The 20,185-nt window shown below is 34.8% G+C and overlaps 2 protein-coding genes across 2 annotated transcripts in view; one reads left to right on the forward strand and one right to left on the reverse strand.

The window, feature by feature from the left end:
- LOC118264116 (uncharacterized) overlaps nt 1–14,191 on the reverse strand; it is a 78,296-nt gene extending 64,105 nt beyond the window's left edge. The window contains exon 1 of the mRNA XM_035576514.2: nt 13,738–14,191. Within this exon, the coding sequence (XP_035432407.2) occupies nt 13,738–13,905 (168 nt within the window). The 5' untranslated portion in view covers nt 13,906–14,191. The remainder of the gene's footprint in view (nt 1–13,737) is intronic.
- Nucleotides 14,192–17,797: 3,606 nt separating this feature from the next.
- On the forward strand, nt 17,798–19,988 carry LOC118263952 (NADH dehydrogenase [ubiquinone] 1 beta subcomplex subunit 10). Its single transcript, XM_035576219.2, has 4 exons — nt 17,798–17,988; nt 18,060–18,195; nt 18,635–18,774; nt 19,809–19,988. The coding sequence occupies exons 1-4, from the start codon at nt 17,892–17,894 to the stop codon at nt 19,913–19,915; spliced, it is 480 nt and encodes a 159-aa protein (XP_035432112.2). The 5' UTR covers nt 17,798–17,891; the 3' UTR covers nt 19,916–19,988.
- Nucleotides 19,989–20,185: the final 197 nt, after the last annotated feature.

Here is a 20,185-nt window from a genome sequence, read left to right on the forward strand (position 1 = left end):
TCTACTCATGATTTCGCTTGCAGCTTTCGTCGGCAATATTACTAGACTTACTAGAGGAACTGATGTTGTGTATCATGTTTCACTAAATAATATTGAATGATTGCAATATGATGTTCATAGTGCATCAAACGCATTATCAAATGTGTAGTAAAATCAAAAGGAACGGACGTGGCAGATTAATGTACACAACATATCGACGCGGTAGTGCTATGGTGTACATAAGTTCTTACGCACAATTACTCGTCATATCCCCATCAAAAAAAAAAAGAAATGGATGAAATGGATGAATCCTCCGATTAAGTTACGTGTTCTTGTGATCAAATGCGGGATGAAGTATCAAATATTCCTTAGTTTGTCGAGAAAGAGTTATTTGCACCATTACAAGGAATTGCAGGTAAAGCAAAAATTAATTTAAAAAATAAATAATCAACACGGCGCAAAAAAGCCAGTGCTCAGCTAAAATGCCGAAGCCCGGGTACGATGGCTCGAGATGCACAACACCAGTTCGTCTAGCGATAAAATTGCCGACGAATGTTGCAAGCGAAATCACGGGTAAACAGACAATGTTGTTTGACAAGAGATCCTCGCTGATTTTCAACATGATGATAACAAATAGCGTGCAAAGTGCTGTCTAGTGCATACGAGGTTATAACGTATGATTTGAGTACACTAGAAGAATTTTTAGTAAGTTCAAATAAATTCATCGAAACGGAGTTTCATTGAAAAATCTTTTTTTGTGTCGCATTTAAGAAATAATGTGCAAAGTGCTATACCATTTTATAATCCTTATTAAATTCGCCAACTTTGGTGAGATTTGCCACTACTAGCGCCATACATAATTTATTCAGTACAGTCACTTAAAGTAAGGTGAAAATTTTATTCAGAGTATTTGGTTCCTCTAAAACTAACAATGTTTTCCAATCTAAAGCAGTTGGATAAGAATTTATGATTCCATATTATTGGAGCACTATTCAGGATAATGTAAGGAAGACTGCAGACGAAAAAATAAAGATTTGTAGCAACAAGAGTCAAAAGACTGGCACAGGGTGTACTTTTTCGTGGATGACACATAAGTCACTGTAATTTAAAAACTGTAGGACTTAGATTTTTTTTTATATTTTTCTGATAACATTTGGAACCTTGCCGATCATTTGGTGCCTGTTGGACGTCGACTTCAGGGACACCCTGTATATTTATACTTAACTAGCGACCTGCCCTAGCTTCACATGGATGCAAAGGTATTATGTATCTTAGTATCTTCAAGATTTTATTCATGTATTGTACATATAAACCCTTCTCTTGAATTACTCTATCTATTAAAAAAATCTGCATTAAAATCCGTTGCGTAGTTTTAAAGATTTAAGCATACAATGGGACATAGGGACAGAGAAAGCGACTTTGTTTTATATTATGTAGTGATAGGATGGCGTTTGGCCACCATCGCCTGATGGTAAGCGATGATGTGGCTGATAATGGAGCACGCCTACTTATGAGCAACCTTCCTTAGGAGTTCCATTTCTTAGTAGTTCGCACAAGGCACTTTAATGGCTGACCTGAAACTCTCTCTTATCATATTATTACTTGGGCGAATACTATTTCATTTTTTTTCCATAGACAGAAAAGCTAGGTGTTCATTCCAAACTGTAGATTCTAATGGAGAACAAGCAAGAAACTCCATTCGTTCATTTGAGAAATGCAATGAAATATCGACCCCTGTCCAATCACGATTAGATAATAATGTATTTTAATTATTGATTGTTCCTCAAAGAATAAGGATCACAATCCATACAAAATTTCCCCCACGTCCTATAACAAAGTGATATATTATTTAAAAATATATGACATACTTCCTAACTTTTTTTACACTTTCATATGAAAAATCTGCTATGAAAATAGTTCAGGCGCTGTTGTGAAAAAAATTGTAGGAATGACTATTTATGGGCCGAATTAAAAAAAATATATTTGGAAGGGTGAGGGAGGGAGGGAGATTGGAGACCTGTTAAGGTTATTTTAGGAAATATGCCATATTTTTTATACATTTTTATCTTTTTGAGATTTTTATGTCACGTCGCTATAGGACGTGGGCAATTTTGATCCATCTCCTTTCAGGTCTTCTACAAATGAAATAATATTATACATGAAAATATTGTAGAAAGCGACATGTCGACAGCGATCTAGCAAGCGTCTTCCAAAATTAATCTCACTAACTATGTATTCATTTCTTATTTCGACCTCAGAAAATATTATGTGCCTAATAATTTTGTAATAATTAATTCATGGACTAAAGAGAGGTTTCCTTTTAATAATATATATCATCATACATATGGTTAGCATAATGAAATAATGCCTAAACAATATAACATAAGTGGGCAGTACCAGCGCAACAGTTGCCGCTACTCTAGCTTGGCTTGAAACTAGTCGAGTTCCTCGTCAAATATTTACATGAGTAAGCCAAAAAACATAATAATTAATTTAAGTGCGTTCGTTGACAATATTATACTAATATTTTATTATTTTTGTATACGGAATAACTGTCTCTGTATCTATATCCTGTGTGATAGTCAGTTGCTATAAAAAGTATTGGTCTGATAAGCGATTCCTGTGTAGTAAGCATAGTCGCTAAAACATGGATTTTATTCAATGAACATAATTCATATATTCATCATACATTCAACTCTATCCCAGAACAATTAAGCTACAAAATAGAAGAAATAGTTTAGGGTAAGTAGAAACCCTAGCGTCTATATGGAAGAAAAGTTTTATATTCTATCAATACAATACTTATCAAATAAAAAGAACGTTTAATAGGCAAACCCTAAAAGCGCCTACAAATTAATTTCATAAAAATACCAAAAATGATTAATACAATCCTTTTAGACTGTTGTATTTTGTTTTGGTGTCATTTATTGTCCGGAAGAATTTCGTTAGTGTCTTCGCAAGATGTTGCCGACGCCCAAATTAAAGAAACTCTGATAACACTTTGTTAATATAATAAATACAAAAGAGTAATTACACAATCTGTGAATTGTTTGTTGAAGTTGAGATCAGTGAAAATTAAATTATTTTATTTGCAAAGAAAACAAAGTTCTGATCTTTTTTATTTACCTAAGCAACTTTTACTATAACTTGTAATGCATATAATTCAAAAAGTAACTGTTTTCTGTTACATTTATTAAAATCTATTGCCTCTAAACCAAAGGCCCGGTCCAAATACAAAACAATTCAATTCAGTAAAGTTTCCTATTGAAGACACTTCCCACTCTTTACGATTTCTCCTCCATTCTTTCCATAGACACCTTAAACAATCCAAAACGATGCCCTCTACTTGTCCAGCTAAAGTTTTCTCTTCCCACTTTTACTTCAAAACTCCACAAATGTACTCTATCCTTTTCTCCCCTGGGTAACGTGACACCTCCAGCCCACCTTAATATCATTAGCGAAGTAGGATAAGAAGTATGTTGTTTATTCAGTGGCCAGTATCAAGTCCCACAAGCTAGAGCGAGATAAACGACACTAATCAACTCCGTCTTTTATTCGGTTGCATGGGGTCCTTTCCGAATTTATATCCAAAGGAATGGTTACAAATTATTCATGCTCTCGCCTGATGTAGAGATCTCAAGAGACCCCAACCTTAGATAGAACCCGCAACGACATCGCACACTACTTAAAGACGGAACGGACGATGTAATAAAAAAAGTTAGCAAACTAAGCTCAAAGTAGAGAGGCGACCTGTTTAATAAATAAGAAAAATAAATTAGTTTCGAAACTTGTTACCGCAAACCGATGTAGGGACTGCACTAGACTTTGTACAGGACATATTTAAAATTGATTGCACAGAAGATTGTTGTTTTACGAGCGAGCTTAGTGTGCAATCCCTCACTAATAAAATTAATGAGCGAAGAAGCTCCCGACCGCCACGCGGATAGAAACTAGAGCTCTTGGAATTTTCATCAAGGGAAAATACTTAATTTTAGACAAGATTTTCAAGACTTTCTTTTACACATTTTTATACCTATCTAGTAAAGTTTGAAGGAGGTAGTTAATTTGTAATTACTGTCGTATGAAACTAAAAACACAGCAATTCGTGGTGGTTTCAGCAGTAAAATAAATAATCGTGTAATTTAACTTCAGACATTAATGCGTGAAAATTACAAACACTTCAATAAATTACCTACACGATATGTTTTGTTTATTACTTTTAGAAATTATAAGGAAGAAACTTCGTACCAATTCTTTTAATTCATAGGCAGATATGTATTTCCAGTACAGGGTTAAAAAATTCATAATACCACAAAGGTGTTTTTTTATGTTATAAGCCGGTAAACGAACTGACGGATCACCTGATGGTAAGCAATCGCTGCCGCCCATTGACACCCGAAACACCAGGGGCGGTACAAGAGTGTCGCCGGCCTTTTGGGGGTTAGGAATTTAGGGGTTATTGAGAAATTTGGGATTGGAAAGGGAGATAATTGGGCCTCCAGTAACCACACTCACACAATGCAAGCGTTGTGTCACGTCGGTTTTCTGTGAGGCCGTGAAATCACTCCGATCGAGCCGGCCTATCCGTGCCGAAGCATGGCTTTCCCACCCTTACAAGTGTACTGAAAATAGATCCTATAGTAACCTACAGCTAGATTATTGGTGACAAAAAGCGTGACAGGCAGATTTGTTTTTTAATAATTATATGATAATACCTACGTTTCATGTAGGTGTATTACAAAGTATGTGCAAGTACATACATAGTTAACCTTGCGGTCGTTCTGTGACAAATCAAGCGTTAAAGATTGGTTAAATAGCACTTCATAATTCTCGTTAAAAAAATACTTATCGTTCCCAATTTTCTTATATAAGGTGGTTCAAACATATCTTTGTATAAGTTGGTTAGGTTATAATGAACTTAGGTATATACAACTTATTTACTTCAAGTTCTATATAAAGTTTTACACAGTAATAATTTTGGGCTGGAAAACATTTTAGAAAATAAAAGACTACCTTCGTAATGTGAACCATTATCTAAAATTCAGTTATGTGAGGGGAAGACTATGTTATTACCTATATGCTATACCTATTAATATTATATTTACGTTATGTACTACTGACAAGAATCTTCATGGATGAAAGACTACACAATATTTCGCTAGTCAACAACGTCTGTACAAAAGGACCAAAATCGTATCGAAGGACCAAATATGTATAATCGCTCAATAATTCATTAGTCACGATGATCACCACCATACATACATACAATACATACATACATAAATGTAGTACCTAGTATTTATCAGAACGTTAACTGACCCAAAATCCACTCGAAACAGTTTTCCGTTAACACAATTTTAATGTATGAATCATTCAATCCAAAGTTTACTGACCAATTTCAAAAAAGGACCTCACGACTTGTTTCATTAAAAAAAAACACGGAACGAAAAACTCGTTCTAGTTTTACTTTGTACACGCAAAAAGTTAGCCACGAACAAAATTCATTACGACGAAATGGATATTTTAGTTCACGTTCTGCCTAGGAACAGAATTTTTATATTTTTTATGAGTTTTATATAATTATAAATATGTTTTACATAAATCCCATATTGATTGCAACCACAATTATACTGATCACTCATCGGTCGAGTTCGCAACTGCCGGACAAGGGGTCTGTCTTTCGATTCCCGGGTTGGGCAAAGTCTTACTGGGCCTTTTCGGTTTTTCTAAAAAAAAAACTCAGTAGTAGTAGTCGAAATTGCGTCCAAAGTATATGGCAATAGTGCACCTCAGCCTACCCCTTCGGGTATAAAAGGCGTGACGTTGTTGACATTGTAATACTGACCACGTCGGTAACCGCACATATTGCTTATGCCTACGGGCCCCCACTGTGATTTGAAACTAGTCGAGTATCCAGTATTACAGTGAACCGTACAACCTAACTAATTTAATATATCTAGCAATAGCAAATAATATAAAATCCTACATTAGCTTGCGAATGTGTTGGAACTGTTGGTCATATGTAATCTGATAGCATAGGAAATGAAGTGCCGCATACTGAGGACGCAGCTGTAGATGCTATCGTCCACATTGTGCTCTTGTTTACAGCTAAAACGATGGAGTTAAAATAGATACTGAAAGCTATATGGAAATGAATAACATTTTTCATGCAATAGACTAAGCATATGTGCTCATAAAAACTTACACGTGTTTTAGAATAAAGTACCTTATTATAATGACCATAAAATATGTTTTAACATGATGTTCGTTAACAAGATGCTATTAAAAGAAATTGAACGATAAATGATTGCCAATTTCACGGTAAAATTGTCATTGTAAAATGGCAATGTCAAAGTTAAAGAACGAATATATTTATCCAGAAACTAGCTGACCCGGCAAACTTCATTTCACCTCTATATTTTTTCTCACCTTTTAAACCTTCCCTGGACTTCCACAAATGATTTAATACTAAAATAAGCCAGATCGGAACAACCGTTTTTGAGTTTTAGCGAGACTAACGAACAGCGATTCATTTTTATATATATCCAGAAATTTAAATGTATACCTACATAGCCAATGATGACATCATAGGAGCATTCTGAGTCATCTTATACGATGTACCAACTGCTTAATTTGGACCAGTAGGTAAGCGAGCAGATGCTGCACTATGCAGCATAGATTACCTTTATACAAAACAAATACCTACCAAAATAAATTAGCGTAATCTACGAATTAGAGTAGCAACGCGATCGTCGCGTCGTGTGTCGCGGAATGCTACTCATGAATATGAGCCTCTAGCATGGCTTGAAACTAGTCGTGTTCTTCGTCAAACAGTTACGTGATTAAGCCGATGACATAATAATTAATCTACATATTGTTTTGAGGCTTACATACAATAAAGTCAGTACAAAAAAATTACGTTTAATTTTAAAATTGTTAAGGAAGCTATTGAAAAATAAATATGCGTGTTCAATATTTAAGATGAACGGAACAGTTCTGAAATATTGAGGTGAATAACTGCTCTCTATAAGACCTATTGTACTTCGTGAATGAATGGTAATGTCCCAAGGTCTTAGTAATGAGGTCACGGCCGAACACTAAACAGTTTAACCGAATCTTACGAGTAAACGGCCATGCTATTTTTAATACAAAGGGTTACTGGAGCACTATTACAGTTACAAACAGACGTTACAAGCCCTGTGTTTAAATAAATAGAAGTATTTGTTTTAAACCACGTTCATTTACAAAGGTTGATAACTAAAACAACTAAACATGTATGCTACTTGAGTTGCTTTGTTTTTGTTGAAAGGAAAGTAATTTTTATTACAATTTTTAAGTCTTTGACTGCAAATTCTCCGCTAACGTCTGTCACCGGTGACCACCACGGTGTTAAACTGACATGGTCACTAACACAACATTAGAACTTGAGACGGGATATTTACCATGTTTATTTATGTCTATGAGTTTCCGATATTTCGGCACTGTTGCAAGCGCCATGATCATGGATAGACTAATATATATTCTAAATTAACAAATATAAATGCAAATAAATATGGTAAATATCCCGTCTCAAGTTCAATGATAATTTTTATTACAATACGTAATTCAAATCTTTGTAGAATACCTACTATCTCAATGTGCAGTGCTGCAAAAAATTGATCCGCTTTTTATCTTATTGAAGGAAATCGTCCGTTAGCGTTATTCATAGCGGGTTATAAGTTTAGAAGCTATTTTTAGATGTGCTAATATTATCATGTTCTTGTATTTGAGCATAAAAATACGTATAAACAAATGTTTGGGAATTATCCGTCTGTTTTGTGCTTCCAACATCACGTTACAACTCTTGGGAACAGATCAATCAGTAACAAAACTCATATAAAGAAATAAACGAAATATTTGCACAAAAGATACGTGGCCAAAATTCTAAGTGTGTTTAGGAAAATACGCGATTGAAACGCGGTTCCACTTATTTTAAAAATAAATCTTTTGAAATATACATCAATGCATAATTTTATTTAAATCTCTTAAATTTTTGCAATGCCTAATAAGGCTACATATAAGATAATTGGAACATATTACTGTATTAAAATTGTAGACCACCTTGTACAATATGGATGCATTCAAGTGATTTTATTTGAAGTACAATAACTTCGTCTTTTTTTCCTATTATGTGATCAGACATACCTAATACGTTTAGTCTACCTACACTTCATTTTTGTCTCAAAAATCTATAACAAGTTAACACAGCCTAAATTCTGAAGTATAGGTACTTCTATATTAATATTTTATCTATAAAGCTGCAGAGTTTGTTTGTTTGAGTGCGCTTATCTCCGAAACTACGTGATATGAATTTAATAATTATTTTTGTGTTGAATAATGCATTTATCTAGGTAAGCTGTAGGCTATAAAACATCACGCTATTACTAATAAGAGCTAAAGTGAAACGCGAGAGTACCTAACTAGTAAACCAATATAAAATGATAAAACACGCAACAGTTGCTTGTTATTTGAGCAAGTCGACGAGTCAAACTAGAGCATAAATCTACTTAACTCGTCGACCCTACATTGTTCTAAGTAATAGGTCAACTAATTAGTGTCATCTAAGCAATATTAACAACTTAATTAGTTTTCTCGGCTCCTGTTTTGTTTACTAGCCGAAGGAGCTACATTTGACTGACGTTTTACAAGGAACAAACAATAAATTGTTTCGAGTTTTACGAGTACTAATTGTGATTGTCACGAAGACTTGTAATAATAGCTTTGAATTCTGCTTTTCTTGTAGATTAAAGTTTGTACTGAGTTAGTGGATTTATTTAAATGTGGTTTGCTGAGTTTTGGTTACGCTTTTGATGAACATTGTTCACTAAAATGCTAAAATCAAATCGAATCACTGCTATTCATACCAACACACTTAACGTTTTCTGTGTGGGAATCAAACTTGCAACATGCAACGGAGCAGACAATCACCCAGCTACTACGCCAACCATGTATGTAAATCTGAGATTAAAACATTTAAACATTAATTAGTTAATAATAAAGATGGAGATTTTTATGGTATATACCAGCCGACGGTTCACACGATGGTTAGCAATCGCCACTAGTTACCCTTGGACACTCAAAACACCAGAGGCGTTACAAGGGCGTTGCCTACATTTTAAGGATTGTAGGGGGAATCAGGAATTTGTATATTTTAGCCTCTGTTGCAGGCTAAAATTAATCTGAGTAAACTCCTCGAACGTGACTTAGCGAAGTGTCTAAATCATTTATTTTTGTATTTGTATTTATTTAGTTATAATCATTTATTTTTATTAGACAAAATTGCATCAGTACAGGTACAGTTCAAACTAAGTACAGGAAATCCATTAGTATTTTAGTGATACCACACAATAACAATAGAATAGATATTATTATTACATTTAATGAATATCGTGCTATATGTATAAAAATAAAACCACGAATGAAATAATATAACCAATATTTCCGCCCATATAATAGGTACTTAGTATTTAGGATTGCACATGTGGGAGAGCCATGCTTCGGTACGAATGGATTAGCTCGACCGCAGTGATACCAGGAACCGGTCATGTTGATATTGAACGCCCAAAAATGCTTTTAGACAATCGGAACCATATCAAAATCGGTTTATCTGGGTTAAAGTCAAAGTAAAAATTATTTATTTCAAGCGCTTTCGAACGTCAAAGCAAATATTTATTACAATTGTCAAATGTCAGTCTGTCGGTCGATCGTCTAGTGAAGCTATTTGCTCGTTCCAATGTGTAGATTCCTATGGAGGTTCACAATACAAAATTTTAGTTACTTTGTTTCGTTGGTTCAATTATGTGAGCACATTCCAACACCAATATCCAGTCAAAGACGTTAGGTTACTTACAGACAGACAATTCAAACTTATACAACCCCTGATTATCCATCGGGGGCTTTAAATACAAATGATTAGAATATAACTACACCAAAGAGATTATGACGTCAAACTGCTCGATCCGATCTTATTAACTGAAGTGTACCTTTATTAGTGAACCTCTCAGATTCACTGACCGAGGTATTAATGTACTATGATTTACTTAGACGATCCCGTCGAAAAGCTTTTATTCCCTTGAGACAAGGATGAGCCAATGTTTAGGTTAATGCCAGTCAGTCGCAAATACTTAATGCTTAATGTATTCTCTGGTAGCTAGCAATTTGATAATAAACGATGCTCTCTGAGAACGTTTATTGTCCTTAAGGCTTAATATTGCCATTAAATTATTCATCTGGGTTCTGTTAATGAATCACTAACTTCGGATCTTCAGTAAATGGACATGAACTTACGACGATGTCGTCAATTTGTACCTATTCACACGAATGTAAGTACAATGACACAATTTATCTAATGATTGAACTCAATTCATCGTTGTGTTGATACAAGTGGGGACAATTTGTCATTTGTTGCCTGATTCTTGCGATTCATCAAAGGTCGATGTTTAATTCAAATGTTAGGTTTGTTTAGATGTTCAATGTAGTTAAAGTTTATTTGTGTTATACACGTAACGTTGGTGATTAAATAAATCGATTACTTTACTATAATCAAGATTTATTACTGTATAAAACCAATACTAGAGGTTTCATTAATTGTTAATTCACAACATCAATGCAAGTCAAAGTGACTTTATAGAAGTAATAGGTCTGTCAGGGAAGAAAACGAGTAAATACTAGAATTAACGTACCGCGTAGGTACAGAAACAAATAAAAGCGTAGTGTTGTAAAATACATTACAAAAGATGCTTTTAGACAAATTAAACATTTGTTGCAAAATATAAAAAAAAATTGTGCTAATGAATTCTGCATTCTAAAGAGTAGACGCTAAGACAGTGTTCAGGTTAAACTTTTGTTTAGCGTTCCTCTGTGTAGAAAAGTAGAAACTATCTGGGACTTGGGAGCAAGTAAAAGCTTTCTACAGAAATATACGGGAATGGAAACACATTAACTTAACTAACCTGGGTCGCATTGGGGAACTAGTCGTAGTTTTCTGACTTTCAAGTTTTCTACAAGTGCTGAAGTTACTCTACATGGTAGGTACATGAGTTTGTTCTAATTTGTATGTGTTTGTTTGTTGGAATGTTAACGGTGGAACTTTACAGACACTACTCGAACTTATTTATAAATAAACACATGCTTGGAGCACCTTTTTTATAATTAATAGCTTTACGTGGTCGGCGCGTAATTTGGTGTCCTTCGAGGTGGTCCCTGTGACCCCATTTCAATTTCATAGGAGTGATACTCCAGTCAAGATATACCTATATAGTAGCAAGTTTCTTTCTCTTAACATAACTTAACAGCTTCTGATAAATCCATGAATTCATAAAATCCAATCAGTATTACCTATTTGAGATCTATTCTGAATTTGAAAATAAACTCAACTACGATATAATTGTCATTAGGTCAATGAACTAACAATTAGGTATAATAAAAATTCTAATGACTCGCACTATAATACTATAATGACTATTACATTCACACAAAATAAAATGTGACGATAATGGCACTAGTTTACAAGGGATATACTGTGATAATGATTGATATATTGAAGTCATTTGATGACAGCAGAATAGGATATCCTACAAAGATATCTTTGACACCACTCCTACTCTTGCTGCGGGTAGTATAAGAGCCGATTAAATATTAATAGATATGAAAAGTCAAAGTCAAAGCATTTATTTCAATTAATCCTAAATTAGGCACTTTTGATACGTGAATTGTCCGTCAGTCTGTCTGCCAGTGAAGCTAGGTGCTCGATCCAAAGTGTAACTTCGAATGGAGAAGAACGAGCAAGATACTCCATCGTTACTTTTAAAAAAATATCTAATGTTGTAACTAAACCGGTCTGCAAATTCTGTTGAACCTGACCTTTAGCAACTGCTATCGCGGATATAATTAATTTGACACAAGTATGTAAACAAGACACGCCCTCTTTTATATTTAAGACCAGTCCAGCAAAATTCTGTGACGAACTATACATGATTTATACACAAATAATATATAGGTTAGTTACTCATATTTAATCAGTAGACTTTGACACAAAATATCGCGAACCACTTCCTAAAACCGAATGATTACAACATCCGAACATTCCGTTTATTTATTAGTTATTCGATTTAAAAACTCGAGGCCAAGCCTTTGACCGACGTCAGGGTCATATGTTTGCTAAAACTGGTTTTGTACCGAACGACTTGCATTTCAAGTAAGGGGGACAGTAATTGACAGGGACCCTTCCAGGCTAGTGGGTTCAACCAGTGACATCTTGTGCGTCAATAGCCGCCGTAACGGTTTACGAATTGGATATTTTCTATTATAATACTATTTGCAAAATGTACGTAAGTTATACGTTTTTAAACTGACATAATCACTAATACAATCATTAGAACTTAAAACGGGATATTTAGCATGTTCACTGATTAACTGGTTCATCCGTGATCATGGCGCTTGCAACAGTGCCGAAATATCGGAAACTCGCAGAAATAAATAAACATGGTAAATATCCCGTTTTAAGTTCTAATGTTGTACGTAAGTTTGTGTATGTGATTACAGTTTAGCTTATTATATCATTTAATAAGATCAAGTCTTAAAAATATTCGACGCACAAAATGTCTAGACTTAATTTAAGTTCCCTGAATACAGGTTGCTTCCAACCAGCCGATCTAGAAAGCCATTATAGGTCTACATTTAGCAATGGACATCTTATGGCTGATAATAACATGATGGAGGTCAAATAATCAGTTAAAACATAACATAACGATTCGGTTGTGTCCAAACAGGAATGAAAAATTAAAAAATAAAAGACAGTCACATTTTGAAGACCTATTTAAACTTATATCTATTTGTTCTGACAAGTATTTATTCTATTTATTAGCAAATTAAATACAAAAGAATGTGATTTGTTAAATATTTAAAATATCCCGGATTGGAATAACAACGACGCGTATCGCGCGCGGAATAAATGCGATAGTGTAACTTCTTCCTTTTATTTATAGTGTTCGACAATCAGTAATTAAGAACTAACCAGTTGTACTAATATTAGTTACATACAAACAAAATTTTTAGCAAATCCATAATGAATACTTGTTGATCTGATGATCGCTATTCGATAAGTCTTAACACAAACATTGACCCATACTCAAGTTCATTCACAGATCCAATTAAAGTCAGTAATAACAACAATAAAATTGACCTGAATTGATATTAACATTACAAAGCTTACGTAAGTGATATATTACCTATTATCAAATAGAAGCAAAATATTTTGCTTGTAAACTGCTATTAATTAACGGATAATAGGTATTTTGATAAATATTAGGTAGTACAAGTTCGGTGGTTGACCTCACATCTGATCAATGTTTCCCGATTATTTTAACCTATTAACACAAATCTATCAAGCAATAAGGTATTTCGAGAACCAATTGGTGCATTTGTTTTTTTTTATTTGCTGTATAAATTACCAATAATAATATACCATTTTCTAATCTCGATAATTATGTTGGGAAGAGGGGATTAATTAATATTTTTCAGTAAATTAAAAATTATTGCACTTTATCACAGGTTCTTTGTTTAGTAAAATATTGTTTTTTTTTTCGTCAATACACAGAATATTATTTTTTTATCAAACTGAATCTTTCTAAATCTCAGGTTTATTAGCATCAGCAAATTTGACTAAACCACAGTGAGCTTATTGGATTCTTATAAGACAAATAACACGGGAATCCTTACCTGGAGATGGTCACTACGGGATCTCGAGTTGTTGGATGTAACGGGGTCTTTTGGCGGCAGTAGTTCAGTTAATATAATGAAACCAAACACCGCAAAGAACATAATGAAGATGAAGCAACTGATATTGGCGCGCTCTTTGGCGCGGTAAGGAGTCGTGGTCCACCTCATCGCGGCGCTCCGGGCACTCGCATGGGCACTAGCACAACGAGACAGTGGCGGCTAACGCGCGCGCCACACGACTGAATCACCAGGAACGAAGCGCCATTTCACCGCGCTGTCACCGCGAGCGGCGTCAAAACACAACACGACGCCTTCCCACACTAACGTAATACGCAATGGTGGATTGACAGAACTCCCCTCGTCCTCCACAATGTCCAGTGAAACGTTTTAAAAAATGATTTAGCCATTAACTTTCCCAACATTACTAACTTTTACTATATATTATGACACTTTAAACTGCTAAAAACATGTATTATATCGAGTTTTTGGTAAAAATACGACCAAGATACGTATTATAATATTTCCATAACGAATGCGGTTTGTTAGAAATAGCAACCCAATTTGGTAGATATCTTGTACGCATGCGCGCCCCCGCCCTCCGTTCAATGACTTGTCGCTCAGTAAGAAGTCTAGCCACACAAGGAAAATGTACCTACTGTATTGTAATGTATCAGCAATCAGCTGTTTGTTGCATTATTGTGATCTGAGGATCATAATAAGGCATAAGAAATCTTACAAACTAAGGCTTGCAAGATTTCTGATATGCAAATTGAGATAAAATGTTATGTCTCAAAAAATAATTTTACTTTAGGCACTAAGTAGTCTAATATCCAAACACATACTTAATAAAAATATCGCGTCTACTTACAAACAATATTTCTGAAAAACAGAAATACAGTATGATTAATAGTATGTACATTTTTAAAATAAAAAAAAAAATTGTATTGTTGTATAGTTGCACAAACCAATCTCCGGTGCTAACGGATTAGAATGAAACTATATTTTGTTGTATAACTAATTGACCTACTCAACAAAAGTAGGCATTTCGAAACTGCGGACAACCTAATGGGTTATGGGGGCTCCAGCTCAAAGCAAGAGCAGGAACGGAGTGTTAGTCAGTAAGAGTCTGATAATCTATCATATCATACCCAGGGTGGGAGAAGTCATTGGATGAATTTCCCCACAAAAATTTATAGGTACCCTAGTACCTAAAAATCGGGCATTCATTATTCTACGCTGATAAAGTTACATAAAAAATTGGCAAAAATGCACAAAATCTAATTTTATAGATAATAAATTCGTCCCTAAAACGACCCACTGACCCACTGCCCTTACTAATGGAAAATCATTAAACACTAATATCATCACGCTATTTTTGTAAGGAGCGGAGCTAGTTCTGACAATTTAAGTGAACGACTTTTTAAACTCAAATGTCAGCATCTGAGCATGGTACCGACGCTCTCGGACCCGAATGAAATACATATAGATGTGAGATCGAATCTCATCAAATTAGTACTAGTGGGTAGTATAATATTATTGTTAATAAGTGCAAGTATAAGTCTACCTGACCTACCTGCCGCATGTCGGATGAGCGGTGAGCAATACTCACTACTGAGTGAAGCCCACTCAACGTCAATAGACGTCGTGGCCGGCCCAGATGGAGATGGCGGGATGAACTCGATGCCTATAAAAGGATTGGGCACAGAAAGCTCTACGAAGAGCCGAGTGGAAGGAGGGTAGGTAGAGGCTCTGCCCCTGTAGTGGGACGACGATGGCTGATACAATAAGTCTACCTCGAGTCTTGGATTTTGAAATCAGTTTTTTTTTTTGGATTTCAGAATTAATTCTTAGTATTTTAATACTTAGCACGGTGTCTGAAATTATTCCCGTGTATAGGCAAAGTTTAGCGGTCTATCTAGCGGGTTTACCGGGGCTCCGGCTTGAAAGGCAGGAGTAGGAACTGGGTGGTTTTTGTCAGTAAAAGTCTGACACTCCACTCTCTCACGAAGTCATTGGATGATTTTCCAGCCTCGAAAAAAAGGTAAGCACCGTTAGGTGTATTAAATTTTAAATTGTATCTTTACTAAGAAGTACCTAGAAAATAACATTATAAATGAAGTCTAAAGGCATTGGTTTGAGAAAATCTGAGAGAGATTTTATTACTTGAAGAATAAAAATAAATAAATTAAAAAAATTAAAAAACCCGACTGCATAAAAAACACTTTAAATAATTGAGTGCAACAGTCGGGACCCATATTGAATGATTTTAGTCTAGTTTATTTAATGGGTCCCGACTGTTACACTCAATTATTTAAAATTGTTTTTTAATTTTTTTAATTTATTTATTTTTATTTAACACTTTTTAGTTAGTTAAATACGGCTATGTGTTTCTCAAGATTTCACCCGCGACACGAAACGACAGTTCAGAAAAGTCAATCGCGTCGCGTAGTACCTATACGAGTATTTAGTTTGGATAATAAAGAACCTAATTGCACATAGTACTATATGTCAGTGATATACCATTTTGGAATCCTCATGATGAGCTCTTTAATTTGATACCCATATTGTAGCAAATATTTTATTTTTATTTTTTTTTACTTCTCTCTAGGGCGCCTCACGGCCGCCATGTTGGTTTTTGTTTTACGTCACATATCTAAAACACTTGGGAGACGAATCCAACGATGCCCTGATTGTCGAAATCCATCAAGTTTGAAGAAAAGTAATAAAGAATTTACGGCTATAGTACGTCGGGTAAAAATTTACGGCTATAGTACGTAGGCTATACAAAGAAACACATCAACCTATGCAAAATCAGTGAATCAACATGAACATCATCAACCTATTGAATGTGCGCAAAAAACATACAAACGAAACCATGTTGAAAAATACAAGGGGCTTTTTTAGGGTTCCGTAGCCAAATGGCAAAAAACGGAACCCTTATAGATTCGTCATGTCTGTCTGTCCGGCCGTCCGGCCGTCCGTCCGTCCGTATGTCACAACCATTTATTTCCGAAACTATTGGGCCTACATAGTTGAAACTTTGTAGGATGATGTATTTCGGTAACGGCTATTCGAATTTTGAATAAAAATTAAAGGGGGGCACACCATAGGTACATGGAACTGACTAAAAAAATTTTTTTTTCAGCTAACATATCCGTGATGGGTGTCTATGGATAGGTCTTTAAAAAAGACATTAAGGTTCCTTAAACCACTTTTTGTCTAAATCAATCGTTTGAAAGTTAGACGCTTCCAAAGTGGATAAATGACTGTCGGGGGGACAGTCTAACTTTTAAAATAAGAGAGTGGGAAAACTGAAAAAAATGTATGCTGTAGATTTCAATGGAAACTAACAACGAAAATTGGTTGGAACGAAATATCATTATTAGTTTTTAAGAAATAAAACATTTTCAAAAACCGCAAATATAACTTTGTCGTTCATACAAACACTAGGTAAAACCAAGTTATTTTACAACTTTTATATTATGTCATCTACTTGCTGTTACGGAACCCTTCATGGGCGAGTCCGACTCGCACTTGGCCGGTTTTTTTATACTTGGATGGCGCTTGGCCCCTTATCTCGCCTGATGGTAAGCGCTAAGCTTTTTCAAGTTTTTCATCTCTTTTCTTTTTCCCTCTATCTCTCCTAGATTAATCATTAATAGGTACACCTGTAGCGCCCCTTACGTAATGGTAAATCCATATCAAAAACATTTTACGAACTGCATTGTGGATGGACATGTACATTTTTGTTAAAACGTCACACACGCAAGCAAATTAAATTAATTTATTAACGAAACTAAATTGACGTTCCACCAACTAGAACAAAAGATGGCGCTGCATTTCTTATCAATAAGTTTATGGAGGCTTTGCTTGTATAAAGTTGTTGTTGCTTGTAAAAAATCGAAATAAATGCAACTATTAACCATGAATAAATGAAAGTATGAATATGAACTAAATGAACAAAAAATCCTAAAATAGTAACCTAGTAAATCCAGGTCCAGATCTATGAATAAAGATCAACTCTATTATCTGTCAACTGATGAAATGTCAAAGTCAAATGTCAGCTGTCATAATTTGCGATCTTTTACGATTTTTACTTCGTAAATTCACTTCAAATCAAACTCGAGTCGAGGTGAATTTATTGAAATAGAATAATGTCAAGCGACGAAATCCCTAAAGATACAAATACTTATAGAGGATTTATTAAAGCCCTTTATAATACAATCGATGGACCCGTAACTTATTTCCGAGGTAAAAATCTATCAAGTTTACAGCATTGATTGTTATGTAAGTGCGATGCAAATAATGTTGTTATTCTTCAGAGAAGGTTGTCGAGCCTAACCAGAAGAAATATCCATGGTACCACCAGAAGTTCCGTCGTGTGCCAACCATCGACCAATGCTACGATGGTGATGTCGTCTGCGATTTTGAGGCCAACGCACAGTTCAAACGTGATAGGTTAGCCAAATATTATACTCTTGCTAACTATGTGATAATAACATACCGCTTGTTGAACACTATTTGAAAACAATCTTATCATTTCTTGTTCTTAGATAGTTTCTATATTTTCAGAAATATCTGACAAAAATACTGTTTATCTCCCTAGTATCATGTAGTCATAATAATAACAATAATTGGGTCATTTTTAACCTCTTGTCTGTCGATATATGAAACACAATATAAAACTGTGTCTTGATATCATACATAGATCTGCATGCCGTCATACCACACACTGAGTTTTAATATATTCAATTCTGTATACATAATTATAATATCACTTAAATTACATTTAATGGAATCCCACCACAACAAGCATCATAGCTTGAAACCTCAAAAAGCCTTCAATCTCATGCAATAGAATATATAACAGTATAAAACCATTTCTATTTTTTTACAGGGCTGTTGATTCTGAGATCCTAGGCATTCTTCGTCAGCGGTATGAAGACTGCATGGTCTATGAAAGGCCCGACCATGCTAAAGCTTGCAAACCTCTGTGGGACAAGTACAAGGAATCAGAAGAGGCCTGGTTTATCAAATGTAAGATGTTTGTTTTTTTTTGTGGATATATTACAGAAAAATGGGGTGAATAGATATGTATCACCTGATAGTAAGCAATCACCACCGCCCATGGACACATGAAGCATCAGAGGTGTTTCAAGTGTATTGGTGGCCTTTTGGGGGTTAGGTTAAGTTAATTTAAAAGTTTTTGGGGAATCGGGGATTGGGATGATTGGGAAGGGGGTAATTGGGCCTCCGGTAACCTCATTTATACAATGAAACATAACGCAAGCATTGTTTTACGTTGGTTTTCTGTGAGGCTGTGGTATCATTCCAGTCGAGCCCATTCGTTTTGAAGCATGGCTCTCTCACACATAAATCTATTCACCTCATTCCTGTATCTATTCACCCTGTTTTATGGTTTGTTCTACGATAAGTCCAATAAGAAAGTTATAAGTATCTCATTAACTCGGTTAGTTCTTCTTTTTACAAAATTGTTTACCTGCACATTGTTATATCTTGAAAGTTATTGGCTTAACATTATTTAATCCATGAATTATTATTTGTAGAAAGTAGTTATATCTAGTTCTCTGTTGATGTTCACAGAAGAACAAGATCACAAGATCACTCACAGGCTTACATGAAAAGCACCAGAACAATGAAAATTCTGATTTTGTATTTAATAAATACACCAAATGTTTAAATTACTCTGCCTACCCCTTCGGGGATAAAAGGCGTGACATTGCATTCATTTGTTGCATGTTTAAACTAACGTATAACCCGTGCGCGACAAGATGAGACTTGAGCGAATACGTCACAGTAGAATATTCACGAAATAAATAATAATAATGGTGGTTTGTCTATATGTAAGTAGTATTCAGTTGTAAATTAATATGAATTACCGACATTGTTAATATTATTAATTAATAATGCATAACATTTCCTTTGTTACAAATTCCACACAGGTCTCAACTTGTCCCGAACGGGTAATAACTAAGTTTTTAAAAGTGACCTATAAACTTGGTCGCGAAATGCTGTCTTCAGCACTGTACTATCAACTGATTTTATTTCAGATGGTGATCTTGGTGCGTACGGTGATGCTCGTAAAGCGTACATGAAACAGAAGCACCGCATGGTCTGGGAGAAACGCCACGGACGCCTGTCCAACCTGACAGGTTAAATCAAACTGCAATATTTGTGTAATACTATCTAAGTAGGTTCTGCTGTTCAAATAAACAATGTAAATTATAGCATATGGTGGTATTATTTATTCTTTATTTCTCAAAAATTGCTGCTGTGGACGAAATTGTGCACTTGTGCTGTTACTTAAAACTTAATAGCTATACATACATAATTTTATCAATTGTAGAACAAGTGTGTAGCATTACTAGCAACTGGAAGCAATGATCAAAACTAAATAGAGGTGACAAACTGTACTACAAGCAAACAA

This window comes from Spodoptera frugiperda, chromosome 26 (genome assembly GCF_023101765.2).
Source record: "Spodoptera frugiperda isolate SF20-4 chromosome 26, AGI-APGP_CSIRO_Sfru_2.0, whole genome shotgun sequence".
Classification (NCBI taxonomy): domain Eukaryota; kingdom Metazoa; phylum Arthropoda; class Insecta; order Lepidoptera; family Noctuidae; genus Spodoptera; species Spodoptera frugiperda.